This window comes from Mustelus asterias, chromosome 8 (assembly GCF_964213995.1).
Source record: "Mustelus asterias chromosome 8, sMusAst1.hap1.1, whole genome shotgun sequence".
In the NCBI taxonomy this organism is placed as follows: domain Eukaryota; kingdom Metazoa; phylum Chordata; class Chondrichthyes; order Carcharhiniformes; family Triakidae; genus Mustelus; species Mustelus asterias.
In genome coordinates, this window is record NC_135808.1 from 105,010,281 (window position 1) to 105,034,358 (window position 24,078).

General features: G+C 37.3%; 1 protein-coding gene across 5 annotated transcripts in view; it reads left to right on the forward strand.

The window, feature by feature from the left end:
* Positions 1-489: 489 nt before the first annotated feature.
* Positions 490-24,078, forward strand: part of rnf220a (ring finger protein 220a) — a 463,658-nt gene continuing 440,069 nt past the window's right edge. For 4 of the 5 annotated variants that reach the window (XM_078218665.1, XM_078218666.1, XM_078218669.1 and 1 more), the window contains exons 1-2: positions 498-859; positions 1,930-2,670. In XM_078218665.1, coding sequence (XP_078074791.1) covers positions 2,043-2,670 — 628 coding nt within the window. In that variant the 5' untranslated portion in view covers positions 498-859; positions 1,930-2,042. Of the gene's footprint in view, positions 860-1,929; positions 2,671-24,078 lie in introns of all 5 variants that reach the window. The other variant, XM_078218667.1, reaches the window with a different exon arrangement.

Genomic DNA, 24,078 nt, shown 5'->3' on the forward strand with positions numbered 1-24,078 from the left:
TGTGTTTTAAAACTGAATAAAGAATGAAGCCGGGCACAACAAAACTCAATAGAATGACAAAGAAAACAAGACCCCGAAAGGAAATCAAAATAGAACATACCCAATATTAAACAAGATAGTGAAAAAGAATAAATACACAGCGGGCAGAGGGACCAAGGAGTAATATACTTTTAACAAGTAAAAACAGGAAATGATAAACACACGGACAATAGAAAGAATAACAGAATGATAGATCTTTAAGCAAATACAAACGACGTCTAAATATAAACTCTACATGTGAAATGGAAAAGGCAAGATTCAATCCATGAACCGGAAACAGGGAAAAGATAAGGGGGAAGCAAGATAATACATGGAGCTAAACAATTAAAAAAGGCAGGAAGAGAAATAGGGAAGAAGACCTCTTTTTTTTTAGTACAGCAGGAAGGCGAAAAGCGGGAGATAAAGCGATGAGTAAGAACTACAATTCCCAGTTACCAGTGTGAGGACAATACGGCTGCGCAGTAGACTGGCTGGGTCTGCGCTGCTATATTGCTGTCCCGGTGAGTGAGTTCTGAAATTGACACACACATATATATACACACACACACACACATACACGGGCACACTGAGCCAAGCGGAGCAGCAGCAACGCAACATTCCTCCTCTGATCCGACTCGGGATAGGGATCCCTCTGTGCATGTAATCAACACCATCCTCCAACAGGAGACTTCATTCACACACACACACGCACCGTATTTCCAGACTTCCACTACACAGCCCTTGTACACTAAGGGAGAGTTTTACCAAAAGAAATAAATCCTTTTATTTTCGCGTGTATTTGTTCTATTATAAAAAAGTGAAAGCATCCTTGGGAATTAAAGTAAGTACAGTAATGCAGAAATGTGTCTGCGATGTCTCCAACTTTGTGCGGAAGTCATTGTTTACATGCTCCACGGTCTATATGTGTTGGTGCGTGCACCTTGCAATAAAAAACATGCTAGAGTAAAAGTAGTTTAGTCCAGACAGTTTGCGGTCCTTGCTTGTATTATCACCTACCGCTTTAACTATTTAATGCCTTATTTATAATAAATTGCGCTATGCTAAACCGAACGTGCGAATTGTATTCACTTATCTCATGCATCTATGTAGTGATATCTGTACTATTGTTAATACTTTATGGCATAACTGTTTAGTTTTTCGTGCTGTTATCCATTTCTAGGTGATCGCTACGAAATATCATTAAATTAGCTGCTTAATTGGCCTCAGTTTCAAAGTTACAATGAATTATCTGGCGGTGGGTGTTATTAATCTTGATAGTTGTAACAAAAGTAGCAACTGGGTTTTTCGGTGTCTTGATGGCTGACGACTAGAAAAGTATGAGATGATTTAGTGTCGGTACATTTCGATTTTTGGCTGGAGTCCTGCTTTCTCTCTTTTTTACCAGCGCTGTCATTCGTTATTAGTTACTATTGATCGCTTTGCAAAGTGATAACTGAACTAAAATTAATGTCAATTCTACCGCGTAAATCAATACAGTTAAGTTATTTTAATCTTTTTTCCTTAACCATGTGGCAAATTAAAAATCCAAAAGATAAATATATTTGTCCAAAAAAGAAAACCTAAAAAGCGACTACTTACATTTTTTGGTGAGTAGGATTTTGGGAGCAAAAAAAACTGCTTAATCAGTAGCCGCCTCTTGTGATTTCGGAGCAATAAATGCATTTTTGATCACAGGGCTGCGGAGGTTCTGTTATTTGGGGTCAGTCTTTAAGCCCGTGACACTTTGACACCAGAGTGTATTAAGTATAGATTTTCATAATTACTGTGGTCAAATAGTACCTAATCTATACAAGCGTCAGAATGCCTGTAATGGAGTACATACATGTGTATATATAGTGAGGCAGAGTGTGTGTATGTGAATATTTATTTTTGTGCTCTCTATTAATACAGGGTCTATCAAGCTGTGGTGGTAATGATGTCACCTTGTTCTTTATAAAGCCAGCCTTGCCTGCATTTGAGAAGGTCATTATATAATTCTGGTACCAGCGAGCAAAGAGTTTCCAATGGACTTGCACAGAACAGCTTTCAAGATGGAGAATTCTTCCTACCTCCCTAATCCCCTTGCATCTCCAGCTTTGATGGTCCTTGCCTCTACAGCAGAGGCTAGCCGAGATGCTTCCATCTCCTGCCAGCAGCCTAGACCCTTTGGAGTACCTGTCTCTGTGGACAAAGATGTCCACATTCCCTTCACTAATGGTTCCTATACCTTTGCCTCGATGTACCATCGTCAGGGCGGGGTGCCAGGGGCCTTCCCGAACCGGGATTTCCCCCCTCAGCTTTTGCACCTGCATCATCAATTTGCACCTCCAAATCTGGACTGCACCCCAATCAGCATGCTGAATCATAGTGGTGTTGGGGCATTCCGACCTTTTGCCTCTGCTGAAGACAGAGACAGTTACCAATCAGCCTTTACACCTGCCAAAAGACTAAAGAACTGCCATGAAACCGAATCCCCCCATCTGAGGTTTTCGGACTCTGAGGGCAAGGAGTACGAGTTCACAACCCAGCTCCCATCCAGTTCCCCCAGTTCACTGAAACTAGATGACACTGGAAAAAAAGTCTTTGCTGTGTCAGGTCTCATCTCCGACCGAGAAAACTCAGCAAGCCCTGAAGAAAGTCGAAATGAGAGATGTAAGTGTTTTTTTTAACTTGTCTTAACTATTTTGAGCCTTTTATATTGTCCAAATTGAAATTTTCAGCATGTACCCTGAACTTGTGGCAACAACTTAAAAATGTATAGCATATCTCACTATATTTAGACTTTCTTGAATAATGTTTCATATTTTATTGTGTTAGTTGTGCTTGCTAAGTTTTTTGAATATAAGTACATGTATATTATTTTAAAGTTGAAGCAACTTAAATCTTTAGAACAGTTGTCATTTTTTTCTTAATGAAATCAGAAACTGAAATATATGGGCAACATCTAAAGTTATTGTTTTTGTCGATCATGTTTCATGTTTCATCTCGTGTGTTCTAATTTCATTTGGGGATATATGTTCTTCAGCCTGCAGATATTTGTTTGCTAGAAAGTTATTTTTAAACAGGCCAACACTTTAAGATAAAACTATGTAAAACAAACAGAATAATTTTATCTTCCAGTGATTAAAATCCTCCGAAAGAATTAAGTGTTGATCGTGTCTTCTGTGTGCAACTGATGGTTTAAATATTCATTTAAAGAAAGATTTGTTATCATTGACAATTTTCACCTTGCCCCACCCTGCAATCCAAATAACTCATGGGGGGAAAAAAAGACCCTGTAACTGAGAGGAAACCAATTCAATATATCTGTGTTGTGATGTTTGTTGAGTTAAATTGCGATTCTAGAAGTTTTGTGGGGGCTCATCAGCAGCCAGAGAAGAAAAGTGGTGCTTGGAGGATGAGGTGATAATGAGTGATAAGTTAACAAGCTTCAGCTGTGGGAAGCTACTGACTTTTTGTTACTGTTTGTTTTGGTTGAAGAAAGAGTAAAAGGCGGCAAGGGAAACAAGAGAAAAGTAAGAATAATAATAGAATTGAAAAAGATAGGCAGAAAGTGAAAGGAAAATGTAACAAAGTGAGTAACAAGCAATTGAACTACAAGGCTGTTGGAAAACTGGATGAACATACAAAAAGATGCATAAAGCTGATTTTAAAAGTTTAGACTAAAGACCAACTCAGTAGGGCTACATTATGGCAAAGAATGAGTGATTAATCTGTACTTGTTGAGTCAGAATCCAGGCCCCTATCTTCCTTCCTGAACGGTTAACAAAAAAACCCTTAAAACAACAAAACATGGATGTCTTTGCTTCCTTCCTGACAGGACCAACCTGGTTGATTTTCTTTTTCATAAATTTCTTTTGATTTATTGGGCAAACAAATTGGAGAAATGGTATATGGGATGGTAAATGATAGGGGAAGTGGCGCATATTGAAATATATGGTAATAATCTTTTCTCTCACTGCAAGTAAACTTTAGCAAGGACATTCTTAATAATCATATGGACAACGGGGTGTTTTGCAGCACTTAACCAGATGTGAAAAGGCTGATCTTTTCAGCTCTCCCCACTGGTTTTCAACTGGTATCCCTTTCACATTTCTTTAAGTGCTTCCCTCCCCTCTTTTCCTCTACCTCTTCTTATGGTAATGACAGCCACTAATATGGAAAAATCGAGAGGAAGAAGGCAGTAGTGGATCGGCTTTGAGCACTTGCTGAGAGCCGGTATTATACAGCCCCAGTCTTTAAGCCTGTGGTGTAGCAAAAAGGATTTGAGGGTTGTTGGAATGAATATTGAGGTGCGAAGGAGATAAGAGAAAGGACAATTGGCCTTTAACACTATGCCATTTGTTATAAAGCTGAGGTGTGAGTTGACACAGTAAAAAAAAGTACCTCACCCTATGCTGTGTATTAAATTGCATGCAGCTGGATTAAGGATGTCTTTTAAGCAGATAAATATGCATTGGCAGCTTTATATGATTGTAAGTAAGAATGCTCAGGAAAAAAAATGTGGTAAAGGAAATGGTTGCAAGAGCTCCCAAATAGTTTGCTCGTATCCAAGATATGTACATTACTTTCAAACTGATTTTATAGATGCTGACTTGCTTGACATCTGCAAAGTGTATCCAGCCAAATACACACCCAAAGCCGTTGTTTCACATAAAAGCAACATTAAACCTCCTCTTCGATATTCCAACCATCTGCTTTAGTTTTAAAAATTCTTTTCATCTCTCAACCAAGATGAGAAGCTAAATAAGTCTATTTTGTGGATGATAAAAAAAACTGTGTTAAAAATTACAAGCCTGATTTGTTACAACTAACTTTGCTGAAACTTGTATCACTGATTTGCCGGAAAATTCAAACAACAATTCGACTTACTTACAAGTCAGATTTAACCAGACATTCCTTTACTTGTCTAATTTTTTTTCAGGGAGTGGTTAATAATATCTGCATTATAATTGTAGTTTTTAAGAATGGCTATTGTATGTGAATGCTTTCACATCATAAAATGGATCATTTATCAATATTCTTCTTAAAATTCTATTTGATTTTTTAAAATTGACAGTAATGTGACATTTCTTCAACTATATTTGTTATTAAAATTGTTAATGATGTCAGTGAAGCAGGCTATACATTTGTAGCTTTATCTATTCAACTGTCTCAGTATTACTATTTATTGCAATAGCTACTTTTAGTTAACACTGATTGCATTGCATAACTGTATAGGATAAATGGTTGAATTACAAAGTGGAGTTTCATTACGAAGGCTGTAGTCTGAAATATTGCAGCTAAATGGTAATATGTATGGAATTTTTGGGGGCTGCCAGAGGCTTAGTACGCAGATCTGTCACTTTCCTTGAGCAACAACCCTGACGACCTCTATTCAAAGTGCCATCGATTTCCTTTCTTTTTTTCTTCCCAAAAAATCTGTTACAAGACTGCTGCCAAGGGAGTACCTGCTCACTTGCAGCATAACATTTCTCCTTGTTTAAATACCATTCCTCAAAAATAAAAATGTTACCAATACAAACTTTGAAATTGTTTCTTCCAGATAAAAAAAATTCTCGGTATATGATGAAATGTTACAGATTTCCAGTTCCCTATTATTTTAAGACGTTCGGACATCGTCTTGACTTTTTTTAAAGCCTGGTTTAAATACATTTATTTATTAAGCCAAACACAGTGCTTTCTTATTAGTAAAACGTTCCAAGACAATGCCGAGAGTCAAATTTCCATTTGTTAAGAACAATTTGTATTGTGTATGATTCAGGGCTTTAACAAATGTTTTAAAGAGAAAAAAAGCTAATGGTAGCCCACATATAGCCAATATTCTGTATAATTTTGATTTTTTTTTGAATTTTCATAGTTTAGCAAAATATTTGTCTTTAATATTTCAATACAGCTTAGGAAGTCACAAAAGGACCAATAAAATAGATAACATATCACTAAAGAGTGAAAATAACCCTAACCTAAGGCTTTGAATAAATAAAACCATAATGAGAAATAAACAGCTTTTTTTAAAAATGGGAAAATTGGGAAATGTGAAGTTATTTGTTTTGATCTGATGACTTATCTTAAGATTTTATTTGACCTTTCACACAATCATTCACATTCAACTTGCTACTTTCACTGCAACATAGAATAAAAACTTTGTGTACTCTTGTACATAATGAATGGCTCTTGAACACAGACTCAGCACCATGTGAACAAGTCCAACATTTGTTTAACTAAAAGTTGGGGGGGGGCAGGCATTTCAGGAATTGTTTCGTTTCTGAGCGATCAGTGACCACTTTTGGTGAATACGGTGGGGGGGGTGAGGGGTTGGGTGACAGATATCTTCTCAAACCCAGTCTGTGTAAAGCTATGCGTGTAAAGTCTTGGCTTTGGGATAAAAACAAACGGCTCCTCAGATGCTAACAATCGATGGCAGTGTTGCTGTACTACATTTTGTTAGTCCCTGTGCAGTGCTGTTTCATGTTTTTACCTTTATTTTTCATTTCAAAGTGTTCTGTTCACAGTTAGTGGCCCAATTTAAATTTTTGTTGCAGAATTCATGGCAAAGTGGGGCGTCTATCTTGTCTAGTCCATGTTTTATTTGTAAATGCCTCATTTCTCTGTAGGGGTACTATCTCTGTCTGGCAAAACATCTTTATTCTCATCAATTACTGCTCATTTGCCCTCTGTCTACATTTGTGCAATGTGTCTGGTCTACAGAGGCTGAAGGAGAGCTTGATGTTCAGTCAGTAAACCCACCAGGGAGACTTGGTCAGTATCCTCGGCTCTCTCCGACAGCATGATAACGCATACAATGAAGGAGACAACTGTCAGAAAGCAAGCTAGCATTACACCATACAATTGTAATCACTTTTGCCACCCAAATCCAAATAATTTTCATTGTCAGAATGCTTCTTGCAAATTATATATTGATAAATTTCCACTGTTTTAAAAAATCTTGAATAGCTAGTGCATGTATTTAGCATTTTCCAAACGACAGCCACGATTATTGTATTCTTAAGCACTTTTTTACATAGTAATATGATAATTCTTTCATTGTTTTGCCAAATTAAAAATAAAAAACTGTAATGATTGTTCATTATTTATGAATGAAGTAAGCTTAATATATTTGCTGCGAATAATAGATAACCATTTTACCATATTTTAAAAATGTTCAATCGCACAAAATATTTTTGCGCCCAGTTGAAAATATTAAAATGGTAAATGAAACCAGACTGAAAATTTCAAGGTAAAGAATATCTTAGCATTGTTTAAAACTGTTGCTCCCTAAGAGAAATACATAGTAAGTACTAAATTGGCAACCTTCAAACAATGAACTGGAAAAATATATTTTGCTATTCTTTTCCATAAAAATCAATTTGTTGTCCTTGCTACCGTGAGATTTTCACACAAATTTTCAATCATTGGTTGGCACAGAATGCATTTTCCTCCATTGATAAAACATAATTTTTATAGCTTTTGAAAAATCAACAACATACCAGCATTTCTAAGCTAATAATTGATAAGTTCTTTCAATGTAAATTTTTTCCAAGCAAAATAACCTTGTTGGAGTGTCATTATGACGTGTGCAAAATAGGGAAAGAGAAACATACCAAATCTTGCCAGTTAGTGGCTATGTGGAAGTAAAAACGTGTTTTGGTGTTTTTAATGAGAGTTCATCAATAAACTGAAAAATGCTCATCTTGGTTTCTAAAAGAATAAATTTCATATTAAGTACTATAATCTTGAAAGGGTTAATAAATAAAGCATATATGTTGTCAAAAGCTACAGATCTTTGCAACAGGTTTGCCTGTTGCTTGCCAGTTAGTTTTTTTTAAATTCAGCAAGTATCTTGTCCTTTTTTTGTGAAAAATGGGTAGCAGCTGCTCTGGTGGGCTGTGTATCGTGAGTATAATTCAGTGGCTCGATTGTGTCTCTCTGCTTGTGTGCGAGAGGGAGAGAAAGAGCCATCCCTTTGTTTCCTTTGTGAGAGCCAGGTGACAGAGCCAGTGTTGAGAGGGCAGAAAAATAGCAACCGGCAGTTCTCTGGCAGCCGAGATCAAAGAAGAAGGCAGGAGGTCTTTTCAAATTGGGGGCCCTGGTGTTGAAGCTATAATCACAGCTTACAGCCAGCCAGTTTCTGAAAGATACTAGCCTGAAAAAGGGGAAAAAAACTTTCCAGGAGCTAAGATAGTTAATTAAAACCAGCAAACAGGTGCCCTAACAGCAGCAGTGAATCAAATCATAAAGTTTTACAATGGAACAGTTTCTTTAAAGATACTGGCGGAAAAAAAAAGCAAAAGAATTGGCTTCACCTAGCATGTGGCACATGCCATTTACAAGCTCAGAGGCTTTTGGGAAGAATATAAACACTTACAGTTTGTTCGCAGAATCTTGCAGATTTAATATATTAAAATGTCCCTTTCGCTTCTGCTGCAAATCAAGCAGCTGTTTTAGTTTATTCAAAAAAAAAGACCGTGGTTAATGCAAAATCAGCAGTGGTGCAGGGCTTATAAGAAAAAGATCAATCATGGAGTGGGGTGATAAATTAGACACATCAGCGAAAGAGAACACCTTAAATCGAGCTGGCTAGGTGACGGGGGAATGCGTCTTGAAGGATGGTGGCTGCTTGTGTTTTTCAATAAATAGAAACATCACATTGAATGGAGCAAAGCAGCCATTTGAGTTTAGAATCTGGTAAATCTCTTTGACCCCAAGTTTTAATAGTATTTTATACAATTTCATCATTGTACTGTACAAAGAATTAATTGCTGAAAATGCCAATGTCATTTTTTGCAACTTGACCAAAAGTAGATGTAAAGTAAAAGTAAATCTTTTTATTTAAAAAAAGTTAATCTTTTGAGGTAAATCATTTTCATAGATTATAATTTAAGAAATGATATATTAGACTTTGTCCCTTATACTTTGAATTTGACTCGGAGCTCATGAATTAATGAGGGAGTTTAAAAAAAATAGCATTCTTGTTGATAATTATGTAAAGTGCAAATTTAAAAGTAATTAGATCAAGGACAACAGGTCACTGAGTTGTTAATCACACAAGAAACCCAGTGAATTCACCCCAGCTAAAATGCACTCATTCATTTCCCTCAGGAAGACAGCTCATCATTTACATTTCTGATAGACAAGATTTTAGTCCTCTTCAACCCAACTGTGGAAAAAGCACAAGAAAAGTTGGCATTTATATTAACCAGGCTGTCTATTCACCCCCAAACAGATTGCCTTTTGGAGTATTGATTGAGAGCTTCAGGTTCTAAATGAATGAGGTAGGGGGTGGGGAGAAATAAAACTAAATATTAACAAAAAATGCCCTTTTCCCTTTTTATGTCTCATTGCAGTCAATGAAATAAAATAAATGCTTCCTCCATTATAGTATAGGTTGAGTCACTTAACATTTTCAAGAAATTAAGGAAACAGTGAATAGCTCACTTATTTATTAATGAATTTTTGTGCTCAAATAGCTAAGCAAATCATTCCTTGGTTTTGTCCTACAGCTTTATAGTTCTAATTATTGAACTGCCCTTATGACCAAGAATTAATTTCTGTGTGGCCTAAAGTAGTTTTTAAATTTATTTCCATAACAATTTTAAATAGACTGAAAAATACAGTTGAGGGAAGCTGTTAAGGGGTTACCAGTCTCTGATGTCATAGTATTAATCCCAATAGTTGTGTTCTTGTCAAATTAATGGATCACGTTTTCTTGGTTACCTCCCTATGATAAATTAATTGTAATGATGACTGGCTTTATTATGAGATCTATGCTGTTGCTTGTAATCTGGGCAACAGTTTTAGTTTTTTTTTCTGTTTCCTTTTCCTTGTTTCATTTAAAGTGTCCTGTAATTACAGGGGTGTTAGCATATGCGGAGAGGGTGATATGATTTATCCTGCACAGACAGCCATGACACAGCTGTTTGGAAGATAAAATAGTACAACCGTGTAGCTACAAAATGCTCTCCTTATTATACCTCATTAAAAGCAGGCTGCGATAAGTCAGCCAAGCAATGAATAAAATCTATTGCCTATGTAGAAAACAGATATCTAAGTACCTTCAAAGCTTTTTTTTGTGTGCGTGTGTGTTTATGACATGATAATAGCTTGGTGGAGAAAAATTATGTCTTGTTTTCTTCTTTTTCCCTTCTGCCTGTGAGTGAAAGCAGATAGCATGTAGTGCTTCTCAGTAATTAGTAAATCTTTCAAGAGTGACATAAAGGAATATTTGATTTCAAGGATTGTTCTAAGTACTGTCATGATGTATCAATTTGACCTTTAGTTATCTGACTACCTTAAAATCATAGTCTCATTGCTCCCTTCTTTCCATTATCATCAATGGACCATATTTAAATCTGGAACATCAGAAAAAATATTTGGCTCTGATTGACTTTCATGTTTTTTTTGTTTGAATATTACAATACTCGAGCCTGGAAGGCAGCGGCGCCTGCGTTGCTCATTTTTAAAAAATAAGTGAAACTCGCGTGATTTTAAAAAAAATGTTGGATCATTGGGGCTTTAAGAATTGGAAAATCTTCCAAATGTTATTTCAAGGTTTTGTGTGTTAGATTATGACTTTTCAATTCAGTGTTGTTTGTATCTGCTAACTATAATTTTGAATTATTATCCAGCTAGGTTATTTTGACATTGTGCAATGATTTTATCATGCAAGGAATACTAGAATTCTTGTCATTACATATCAGAGTAACTGTCTTCCTGCCATGGTATGATATTCATTTAAGTACCTCCAGAATAAATATGGATACCAAACTAAGCATAGGGAATAGGTATATTTTAGACAGTTTTTAATAGAAGGAAAGCACAATCTCTTGGTGCTACACTTGGAGAGTGAGCATTAAAAGGATACTCAATGAATAAGGGCACCCTGTGTGAGTAAAAACTGCACAGAATGCATCAGTATGAATGAATTAAATTAGGAAATTTGTGTGCATAAAGCTACTCAACTTGAATAACGTAGAAAATGAATGGGGATATTTGGAGTAGATAAGAATGAGAAGAGAGTAAAGATGCTCAGCATAAATAAAGATGTGGGGTGAATAAAAACGTGCAGACTAAGGATGCATACAATGAATAAGTATGCATGAGATAAGGGTGCACACAGTGACTAAGAATGTATAGAGCTAAGTATGGGTGAGCACGTAAAATTACACAGAACTTGCAACCTGGAAACAGGCCACTCAGCCCAACTAGTCTGTGTTGGCATTGACCCATCCACCTATCTAATACAATCTTGGATGTTGACACAGTATCTGGCATAACAACCGACTCTGGAATGAATTCACAGCCTCATAACTCTCTATATAAAGAAGTTTCTCTTGCCCTTTGTTCTTGATCTACATCTGCAGCTTTTCACCATTGCTTGCAGTAGTTGAGGAATCAATGTACTTTTATCTACCCTGCCACATACTTCCATAATCTTAAACACTATATCATACAACTCCATAATCTGCATTGTTCTAATGAAGAAAGATGTTCCTATTTTTCCTTTTGTGTTTGTATTTCCTCCTACAGGACAGCATCCTAGTGAATCTGATTACATAAGCAGGCTAAAATCTCAATATTCTTCCTACAGCATAGACTCCAGTCCTGTATCAATAATCTAATTGAGGTCATATTAATATTTTTACATAGGGTTGCATCTTGACTTTGATGTCCAATATATCTTGTGATGAAACCTAGAATTACATAAAAACTGCATCACCTCACCTTTTACTGGCATGGAATTCTACCTGCCATATTTTAGCCCAATCCTCTCTCTCATCATTATCCCTTTGTGGCTGTATTTAGTCTTCAAAATAATTAATCATATCTCTTATTTTGATATTCTCTGCAAATTTTGCTACTACTCTTTCTGGGTATATATCCAAATCATTGATATGCACAGTGAACAGATGTGGCTCCAGAACTGAACCTTCTGGGTCACCACTATTGACTTGAAACCATTCTGAAAGATAGTGGCAAAGGGAGTCTGAAATAACAATGTGCACAGTGAATAAAGATCTATAGAGTACGTAGAGAGGCTGTGTGAAGCATAGAATAAGAGAGGATGTGCTATTTAAGAATATATTGAATGAAGTGCACAAAGTGAATTGCAGTGTTTGACATAATGGAATGCACCGTGTATGTGGGCAGCATGGTGGCACAGTGGTTAGCACCGCTGCCTCAAAGCACCAGATACCGAGTTCGATTCTGGCCATGGAGTTTGCATGTTCTCCCCGTGTCAGCATGGGTTTCCTCCAGGTGCTCTGGTTTCTTCCCACACTCCAAAGAATTGTGGGTTAGGTTGATTGGCCATGAGAAATCATCCCTTAGTGTCAGGGAGACTAGGAGTGTAAATATATGGGGTTACGGGGATAGGACCTGTTTGGGATTGTTGTCGGTGCAGGCTCGATGGGCCAAATGGTCTCCTTCTGCTCTGTAGATTCTATATGGATATAGGTATGCACAGTGAAAAAGATGTATGGAGTATGCGTGTGCATAGTGACGATGGACATAAAAGGGCTCCTTTTCTTCCCTAAAATATCTTAGGGGTGTTAAGTTTCCAAGTGCTATGGAGAAGACATGATAGAAACTTGATGCGTCAGATCATCACTTCTTTATCATTGCCCTGGATTATCCAGCATTTCTACAACTATGAAACAGGCAGAGATATCCTCAACATTCCTATCTAGATTACCTGAAAACATGTAAATTAAAACACTTGGACATGGTTGCACCCAGACCCTTCTCAGATCACAGTAGAAACATAGAAAATAGAAACAGGAATAAATCATTCGGCCCTTTGAGCCTGCTCCATCATTCATTTTGATCATGGCTGATCATCAAAATCAATGTTCTGATCCTGTCTTCTCCCCATATCCCTTGACCCCTTTTAGCCCCAAGAGCTATATCTAATTTCTTCTTGAAATCACACAATGTTTTGGCTAAGGCAATGTAGCTAAGGTTGGTGGCCAGGGCTGTAGCCTACAAGTCTCTCCGGCTTGCAGATGCATTTCTCCTTCTGCCCCCATTCCCCAACATAAACCTTTCCAGGAAAAACCAAAATGGGGTGTGAAGAAGCCTTGACAAGCACAGTACTCTTCATGTGCACTGAGCTTGCCTAGTGCTTTGGTCAGGGGAAAAGAGGGTGCAAAGTTGGCCCTATCAAGTTGCAGTGCGCACAATGACTAAAACTATGTGGAGTAAAGCTTCACACAGTGACAAAGAATGTGCCTTTGTAAAAGTTTGCATATTAAATGTAAAACCCTTGCATACTTTTGTTAGCTCCAGACTTCCCTTTTCTGTTGCCCTTCTTGTTGGCTCCCCAAACTTCCCCTCTTACAAGTACAGTTTGTCTAAAAGTCTATTAGCTGTCACCTGTCTCATACTAAATTATACTTCCTCACACTTATGGCCTTGCTGACATCCATTGGCAATGTGTTTTAATCAAAGCCGTGGTTGTTTTCTACAAATCCCTCAAATGACAATACTCCCATCATGCCATTACACCCTCCTCCAATGTTATGATCTGGACCTTTGATGTTTCAATTCTATTGTCCTGTGTACCCTTCCTCTCTTGTCCTGCAAAGTCATAGCCTGTTTTGGGCCTATTCTCAGCCTTCCTGACTCTCTACTCAGGTCTATTCGAACCATAGAATCCCTAAAGTGCAGAAGAAGGCCATTCAGACAATTGGGTCTGTACCAGCTCTCTGAAAGAGCATCTTACCCAGGCCCATCCCCCTGCCCTATCCCCGTAACCCCACTCATTTACCATGGCTAATGCATCTAACCTACACATCTTTCGACTTTGGGAGGAAACCAAAGCACCTGGAGGACATCCACACAGACATGGGGAGAACATTCAAACTCCACACATACACTCAAGGCCGGAATTGAACCTGGGTCCCTGGCGCTGTGAGGCAGCAGTGCTAACCATTTGTCACCTATTTGATTGCACTTTTGGTTACATGTTGTAACTTGCCCACTATTGCTTAATGACTTTTGTCCTACACAAAGGCCATGGGTTCTTTTTTTATATCAGTCCTATATAAATGAAAGTTGGTGATGCAAGTTTAAATTAAGTTTATTAGTGTCACAAGTAGGCTTACATTAACAATGCAGTGAAGTTACTGACAGAATCCCCCAGTCACCATACTCCAGCGTCTGTTCAGATACACTGAGGGAGAATTTAGCGTGGCTATTGCACCTAACCAGCATGTCTTTCGGACTGTGGGAAGAAACTGGAGCACCCGGAGGAAACCTGCACAGACAGTGACCCAAGCCAGGAATCAAGCATGTGCACAATGGCTGAGGATGTATTTGTGCACAATAAATAAGAATAATAGAATAAAGATGTATTGAATGAATAACAGTGCATGGGGTGAGGTTGCATAGAGTGTGGATGTATATAGTGAATGAAGAATTTTATATTTAATGCACAGTGTAAATAAAGATTTACACTGTGCATTTTATTCATGCATTGTCAGATTGTAAATGATCAGCCCCCCCTTATACATAAGTTGTGAAGACTTGACAATGAAATTTCAATTAAACATAAAATACTTTTAATATATCATGAACATTTGTTGCTATCAATGCAGCAATTCCATATTTTTATATTAAATTTTAAATTTAAATGTACTCTACTATGTCTTTTGCAGATTACTTATTTAACATCGCAGCCTGACTTTTTCAAATTGCAAAATGACCTTGCTATACATTACCACTGAGGAGTGAAAGCAGATATTAGAAAAACTAAGTGCTGCGAACAGTGACTAAGGGCCTTGCAGGGTTAAACCGATCAACCTTGGGTTTGGTGTATCACAGGAGTAACGAGAACAAATCAAGTATTGACTGTTTGCGCAAATTCACCTTTGTTCAGTAGATTAGCGTACTGGAGTCCAGTAAGTAATGAGAGTTCCTGTTTCCAAATAAATACAGCTTTGCTGGGTGGATGGTTTGACTATGCACTCTCTGAGATTGATAATTTGATGAAATTAAAACTTAATCAAGCATAGTTGTGTTCTACCTTTGAATAATTTAATAGTCGCTAAGAACTGTAACCCAGCAATGCAGTCAAGACTGATGTTGATTCAACTGATCATTTTGAATGTTTATTCTATCAAGTGCTACTATCTTAGTTTATATATATATATTTTTTAAAGGTTTTCTTTTAAAAGGTTTGTCATTGAGGAAAAGGTTTAGAGTTGAGATTTAAATAAACAGAACGCATCTCTTTCTCAGAGCTGCATCAAGTTGCATTGAATACACCCTCTGTGTAGTTGGAATTAGTCTGCAGTGGTGTTCGAACCTTTGTCCCTAGCTGTAAGTCTGTGGTTTTATGAACTCTGTTTGGAGAGTGTCAGAAGAGTTTTAAAGACATTCCACTGAATTTAAATTAGTTTTAACACCCCAAGTCATACAGTAGCAATGTTATAGTGTGCTGCGGCACTAAATGTGATAGCTGTTCAGCAACAATCAGGTCTAAAACATTCTGCAACTATAAGTGAAAGAAAACTAAGGTTAAAGGTTAAAAACTGTCCATATTCTCCTATTTCAATTGGCATTGATAAGCATGTCTAGTGTTTCTAATGATGTTCTGAGTTGACCTACTTGTGTCTAATACAGAATAAACCTTAGAAATTTAGCACTTAAAATAGTAAGTACTGCATGTTCATGGACACTTAAATTTTCAGTGCATTCTGTTTAATGCACGACCATGTAAGTAACCTTTTTAACAAACCACACTTTTTTGCAAGTCCAGGTATGATTTTAATGTGCTGCAGTTACATAACTGGCATTTTCTTAAAATAAACCATTTACAGTCAAAATATTTACTGAATACTTTTAAATCAATTTACAATGACTTCCATTGTTAACAAGATGCAATAACTTCTATATCTGATTCCCTTAGCCCTCTAGATTGTTTTCTCCATATGTACCCCCCTCCCCCCAAAAGTCACAGTTTTATCATTCAGTATTCTCAAGTACTGATTTAATTCTGATCATTGAATTAATATTGTTTCCTAACTTTATATCATTTTTGAAGTATTAGCCCATTGAAATTTGTAAAAAATAGTTGGAAATGAATTGTAAATGAAAATTATGCTGTGCTTTGGCTAAACTCAATGCAACCATTGTTTCAGGTGGCCATCAATGGTGATATTTTGACTGTTATTTAATAAGAGTGTCAGCATCTGGAGAATTTGTCCAAAAAGAACAAGATTACTAAAATGTTGATATTGTATTCTAATTAACTGATCCATGGTCTGAATACATGTCATAATTACTTTTACTTTCTCCACAAACATAATGGCTGGAATTTTGCCGCTGCTGAAAGCGAGGATGGAGAATTTGGCACTCAGCCAAATCTCCGTCCACTGCAGCGGGACAGGAGAATCCCACTGGTGAGAATGTCCAGAAAGTTCTGGCCAATATATCAGACTTAGTGTACTATTTATTTAGAAGTATGGTATAAATTGAGGATTCCCAGGTTTCTTCACAAAATCAAAGCAATAATTCCTTTCTATTTCACACACATTGGATTACAATGAAGACCATATAAGATAAATGAAAATTGCTACTTTACCTTTAAGTCCAGTTTGCAAATTTAATTGAGTTTTCTAAAATGGATGGTGGCTTGCATGTCCCATGTACAGGAAATGACAAAATTGGATTCATGATCAACTCAACATGCCATAGCTAAGACATTGTGTGTTTTCCAATTGAAATTGTTTTCTGGTCAAACTGAATGTAAATTGAGCACTGAAACCTTAATTCAGAATGAGTCCCCTAACTTTGCCCTGAAGGACGTTTGAGATGAAGAGGAATTTCTTCACTGTGATGGTGGCAAATCTTTGGAATTCTTTATTAATCATTGAGCATGTTCAAAACAGAAACTGACAGATTTCTGGACACTAATGTCATCAAGAGATATGGGATAGTGGCAAAAGATGTTGTAAATAATCAGTCATGACCTGTTTGACTGGCGAAGCAGGCTCGACAGGCTGAATGGCCTACTGCTGCTCCTGTGTTCCTAAGAAATACTGTGAAGAGAAAAATAACCATGTGTAATGTTTTTTAAAAAAATGTTATCATGCTAGTCAAATCTACAATGATGTGGTTTGGTCTCTCATTCAGAACTAACATCTCCACTATGGTTCTGCTCGTATTTGAGATGTCTTCTGTAACCTTAGGTTGGAACACTTCCTGCTACTCAGTCTGGGGGTATGGATGGAGTAAGGAGATTGCTGTACCTGAAGTGAGGTAGAGACACAATGTAATTCAAGATCTGAATTGAAAATATTGAGAAGATGGTGACTGTGAACGTCAGCCACCTCAGAAAATCTTTCAGCAATTAGTTAAAACATATTTCCAGATCAAAGGATTTTTATTTGGATCAGCATTTATTTGTCAAATGGACCATATGTAAAATAGCTTCTTCCATACAAAAACACTGTATATTAAGTATCCTTGATATTAATTTTCCATGTGTTTCTTGTTGGTTATTAGAAAGCTTTAATTGATTAACCAAACACTAGCACAATATCTGGGACTCAAAGGCTGCCCCTCAAGGAATGAAAAATTTAGCAGTTTTTTTTCAGGATGTAGATAATGTAAAACGTTAGTCACTCAGTTACATGGTGAAAATAACAAAATTGATCAGATTTAATCTTGAATTTTCTTAGTCTGCAAGACAGCCGAATGTCGAAAAGCATAAGGTATTTGATAACAGCCTCTTCTTTTGTAAATTACATGAGGATTCAAGAGGCTAAAAATGACATGTTGTGTCTGTGCCGTGAATCTGAGATGTTGGCTTATGAAGCCCACTTCTCGTCTCTCGGAGCATAGAGAAAGAGGGAGAAACCTTGAAGTTCTACTAATTTCTTGCTCGTTTGACAGATTGCAGAGCAGTGAAATGGTGGGACGGACTCCCACCGAGACAACACAGCTATAACCAGGGGATAGTTTGTGTAGCAATTGTTTGCTCTGACCCTCAAAAGCTCCTGATCTGTAACCGTGAAATCTCTAATCTCACGGTGGCAGGAGGGAGGAGTAGAAATCACGCATTCCACCGACACAAAAATATTCGAATCGTGGCTTATCTTGTCTAATCATATGCTTTCATCTGCGTCAAATACTTAGTGTATCATGGATTTGTTCTTTGTTTCCCTTCAACATATTCTATGAATATATCCTAAAGCCCAATACAAGTTAAGTAAATTTAGAGTTTACTCAAACCTTGCCATTATCTTTGAACAAAAGTTTTGAATAAAAACATTGCTATTCAAAATATATTGGAAGTGTGAGAATGCAGAAAGAAACCATAATTGGATTCAATCATTCAGAAACAAATTAATAATGATTTTGTTTAATGGCTCCTGACATAAAGTTCTTTGTCTTTTTTAAATCTATTTTGATCAAAACATAAAATGTGCAAATACAACAATAGATATCAATTTGGGCAATGTATTAAAGGCCAAAGTTGCTTTTCAAGTTTGGAAAAATAATTCGGCAACAAAATGACTTTAAACTTAAATGTTTTTAAAATAACAAAAGTTTACACCTTTTGAATTCATCAGCTGGCTGCACCGTATCAAAACATAAAATTTCTGTTTCCTTTAGCTTTGTTTCTATTAAACCATTTTACACATTATCATTCCCCACCTCTCCGCCCCCCCCCCCCTCACCCCCCCACTCTCCCCCTTATCTGTTGTTTGAACAAATGTTTGAACTGTTGAGTGGAAAAAAGGGATCGAGGGGAAAAAAAGCTGCGTGCAGATGGTGTAGTGTTTTCGATAGCCATCATGCAACCAAGGGGTGCTTTCCCTTCTTTTCCTCTATTATGCAGAAGTTTCTTGAGTGGGTGTGAACGTTTGCCCCTCTGTCTCATTTTGTCTTTTTCTCCTCAATGCACACTTTCAAGCCTTTCCCCTTGTTAAGTCCAGTGTGCAGTGCCGTGAATTAAAAATGAGTAGGGATAGACGCTATAAAATAAACTCCCTGGAATTGTGGGTGGCCATCAGGAACCCAGACAAAGCTAAACCTGAGAAACAATACACAGGCAAAACACAGTTTATCGGAGGAAAAAAATCTATCTGAAATGTTTTCTGTTTGCGAATAGAGTTTTTTTTCAAGAATGTTTCAATTTTATTCTGGCATTAAAATGTGATATGCCATGGATTGAGCATCAAAAGGTTTTTAAGCACAGAATTTCAGTGGGTGTTTTGTGTGTGTCTGCAGCATAAATAATGGTAACTTTATGGTTATTAGGTGCAAGTGAAGACACAGTGGCATACAAGCAAAGAACACCAGCTCTCCTTCAAAAGAAACAGCCTGGCATAAAATGTTCTGATAATTGCATTACTGTGGGGTTTAGTCTTTTTTTTGTGTCTGATTTGTCCCTTAAGCCAGCGTAACGCTTCTGCTGCTGAAGGAGAATGTGAACTGCAAATCGTAGGCAGAGCGTGAATGACACTACATGGTACACTGCTGCTTTTCTTAAAAAAAAATCTCTGACTCCTCTGCCACTGTGATTCAACTACATCCCTTTCCCATTCCCCAACTCCTTCCTGCTCTTTCCCCAAATGTGCATGGATGTGTGCACACACAAAAAACGGTAAAATAAGAAGCTTCACAAGCTCGGTTTGTGTGATTCCTCAGTGTCAAGTTGAACTTGTGTACTGCAGTTGGCAGCTATCTCAACCTCATAACAAGGAGAGATTGCATCGCTCATGTGAAGAGGGTTCCTTGGATGTGAAGTATTGGTTTTGGGATAGGTTAAGAGGGGCCACAGCAGCATGAGGATTTCAAGCCACATATCCATCTGTATTCTGACAAGATGTTGCTTTTTTTTTGCAGCCCCTACAAGTTTGTTTGTAGAAGATTTTCTTTTTTTGCTCCAGTAGAATAAAAACAAATATTTTTTGCCAAGGTTTGTAAGTGTACACATCATTTCTCAGTTTTGCCATTTGTATTAAAAGGAAGCTTGTAAATTTGGTGGTTTTCTCTCCAAGAAAGGCAATGAGATTTAGGTTTTAGTAAAATTCTGAAGTATTTTTAATTTTACAGAATTAACTATATATTTCTCAAAGTGAAAATAGGCAAACAGAAAGTGGATGGATATTAAAGATAAAATATTTTCTTTAAGTTTAAAAAAATTCCAAAAAAAACAATATTTAATCTGTTCTTGCATTATTTAAGTTTGGTTTCTTCTATTTTTCCCTATTTTCAGTGTTATTGCTGCATCTTTTGGGGTAGTTGGGATCTACGCAGATCAGGAAGGCCCAAGTTCAATCCTGATCAATACAGAATCGCAAATAATGAATAGCCTCTCTAGCAGAGGCTGCCAGCATCTGTGGAATGACAGCCCAGTATAAGTGTACACCTTTAGAACATTGGAAGAAAAGCAGATCTCGATGTAAGTGTTTTTACTGTCAGTAAGTTTTGCCCTGATTCAACTTACTTTCATCGTCCATAGCATGTTTTAGATTTGCTGTAAGGATGATGGGAGTTGTTGGTATCAAGAGCAGTGGACGTAAAATAATCAATTAGGTGAGACCAATTAAAACTTCTACAACATTTAGAAACATTTCCCAGTGCACAGCTTTCATCTTTAGGCTTCTGGCTGCATCTGCTTTATCTTCAGTCATTGATTTCTGCAGGTTAACATGTTGATGTAAACTGTTAGAGTGAGACATTACCACCACTCAACCAGCACCACCACAGAGATACACGGGTAGTAATGTGTCATTCATTCCATTTAAATGTATTTCATGCCTGTATGATTTGCAAAATGTAGTGGATTACTTCCAGATGCTGGCCAGACTTTGAGAAAGCTGTTAGCATTTTTTTTGCTAATGTGAAATGTAATTCAGTAACAACTGTTTGGTGCACACAGCCATAAAATGCAGCTTTAAAAATTATACTCATTTATTCTTAATGTTATAATTTTCAATTGAACAGATAGTATATCTCATTCCCTTTCTAATTTAGTAATGATCTAACCATTAAAATAATTAAGCTGTTAAAATAATAAGACAAAAAAGACATATAGAATATTTGGGGTTATGTTTTTCTCTAACCCCATTTACTATCATTAGTCTCGTTTGAGGAGTTGACTTTCATCTTTTTTTTATAAAGTCATGTTTGAAAAGGCAATGGTAACAATATGCTAGGTTTGTGTGTATTTAAGGTTAACATGGTCTATAATCAGAGTAGATCTAAGCTTATCAAGCTGGGGAGTGTTGAAATGCCACCAAAGTTTTCTGCCAAAGTGGCCATCACGCCTTGACAGTCATAATGTGGCCTGTCTTCTGACCCTTAAATGCACTCAAAAGGATCAGGTTTTTCTGTATTATCTAAGAGCTTGAAAAGGACCAAGTAAAATGGGGCTTTTGTTAATTCTCTCTCTCTTTCTCTCTCTTTTTAAAAAAAATCTAGTGATGACTGCTGTTTTTTATTGGTACAGAGACAGTGGTGACTGACTGTTAGCAAGCCATCTGTGCCAGCATTTAGGTCGGTGCATGTAAAAACTGTACAGCGCTTGGAAAAGAAATCTTTTTAACCGCCAATATTCACTGCATTAACTCTTTTGTTAGCTCTTTGCTTAGAGTGGATAAAATACGACTGAACACTAAAGTTTAGCTTATGTCAAATGATGTTTTGAATCCATTTGCATTTGCTCTTCCAGATTTTGTTGTTTGTTTCATCTCCCGTCCTTTATCTTCTATTTTAATTGCCTTTGCAGACCATTCACCACAACATATGCTCTGCCAGTTCACAGGGCTGAGTGTTTTAGAGGTAATAACTTCTCCATAGATAGCTTCTACCCTGTTGGTTAGCCAGCGAGATGAATGACAAGGATCATTATTTTTGTTTATTTCCTCCCCCACTATCTCACCCCTAATATTAAATGCCTTGCTTCTATGTGGGACTATGTCCAGTGGATCAATCAAGGTTGATAAAATTTACCTGATCAGAGGAGAGACATTGTGGGGAGGGGTGCAACTGTACCTCTATGGACTGTTAACTCAATTGTTTTGATTGGAAGCCAGATGAATCTAGCAATTTAAAATTCCTTCATTTGTCTTGAATCCAAGATACCTTGTGCCAAGATATGCCATGTGATTACACAGCAGGAGTCAGGTCAGGATTTGAAGTAAAAACTAGAATTGGCATAGTTGGTAAGTCATATCATTGCTGAAAAAGGGACATGTAGTTGAACTTTTTATTTTGCGCTCATTCAGACAGATGCAAACTTTCAAAGGAAGCAATGATTTATACTACATGAGAAAAGGGTGCTAATTGGTTATAGAGTCTACTCTGGGATTGCAGCCGGGAACTATTGGAGAATGCAGCAGGGAACTATTGTCCCTCACACCTTTGTTTCATTCAACAAAGGTGTAATGCCTGGACATGTTCCTTTTGCCTGAAGGTTTGGGAAATGCGTTGAAGAAACCTTGATGATGTGCTGCACTGTACCCTGTGGTTAGTACACACTGCAACCATGGTATGCCAATGATGGAGATGGTGAATTTTTAAGACTGGATCACCAGATTGCCTTTCTGTAGCATTATTCTGTTGCGACAAGCCTTGGAGGTATATTATCACATGTGTTGACCACTCTCTTGACCGGATTTACCATTCTTCAAATATAAGCCTGTGCATTGATTGGCTGTTCAACCATGCAGGTTTCACAGTTGAACTTGAACCTGTACTTGCTCAATATCCACACTTGTCTACTCTTCATTAGGAACCATATGGAAGCTGTGACTTTCTTTCTCCCCAGCCTAGAGTACCAAATCCATCCTCTTGATCACTATATTTTAGGTCCAATGAAGAATGAGGCATTGCTGGATCTGGTTCTGGGGAATGAGATGGGTGAAGTGACAGTAGAACATGCAAAGAATAGTGATTACTGTACCATAGGTTTTAGATTAGCAATGGCAAAGGGCAAAGAGCAATCTAGAGTAAAAGTATTTAATTGGGAGGGGTGCTTTCGGTTGCGGGAAAGGTTTTAGGAATGATAATTTGGACAAAAGTAATGGCCACTTAAACAAGTGTGGATCAATTAAGGAAAGTCGTCACGGATTTGTTAAAGATAAATCATGGGGATGGTTACTCAACTTGAGCAATTTGATGAGCTACCAGAGAGGGTTGATGAGGGTAACATGGTTGATGTGGTCCATATGGACTCCCAAAAGGCGTTGATAAATTGCCGCAAAACAAGCTTGCCAGCAAGATTGAAACCCATGGAACAAAAGGGATGGTGGCAGCCTGGATATAAAATTGGCTGAATCACAGGAAAAGATGCATAATGGTGAATGATTCTTTTTCAAACGAGGGGACGGTATACAATAATGTTCTCCAGGGTGTTTGATACTAGGAGCACAGCTTTTCTTGATCTATATTAATGACTTGTAAAAGAAAAGCCTATAAAAGTGCTAAACACAAGCTCACTGTACTTTCAGAGAAATGTAGAATGGCTGGTGGAACACAAAAGTTGATGAGCTGCAATACCTTGCTGAAAGGTATGATTCATATTTTTACAGTGAGCTGAGGACTGTAAATGGCTCACTGATCACAAACATTTCTCCTATGCAAACATCTGATGGAAATGAACTAATCACTGATAAGACAGCTATGATGGGAAGGTGGTGTAAGCATCAAATCGAGCAACTGCCTCAGAAAAAAAGCCTGTCCCTTCCTCCTTCCATTGAAGCAGTGATAAAGATAATCAAATCAACCGGACAAAGATGAAGCCCTGGTCCAGAATTTTCCACGGAGATTTGGAAGTGTAATAGTACAAAGCATGTTAACAAACTTACATCTGTCTTCAAGAGCATTTGGGATCCGAGAAAAATTCCACAGAACCTCAACAGTTGCTAACAATATCAACATTTGGAAGCAGAAACGATCCAAAGGGTGTGCGGCAACTATCGAGGAATAAGTCTTCTCTTAATCACAGGAAAGACCCTCTTAACGGTCCTATTAAAATGCCTGTGAAACAGCCTCGTCCTCCTGGAATTACAGTGTGGGTTTAAAAGTTACCATGGGATATCTGAT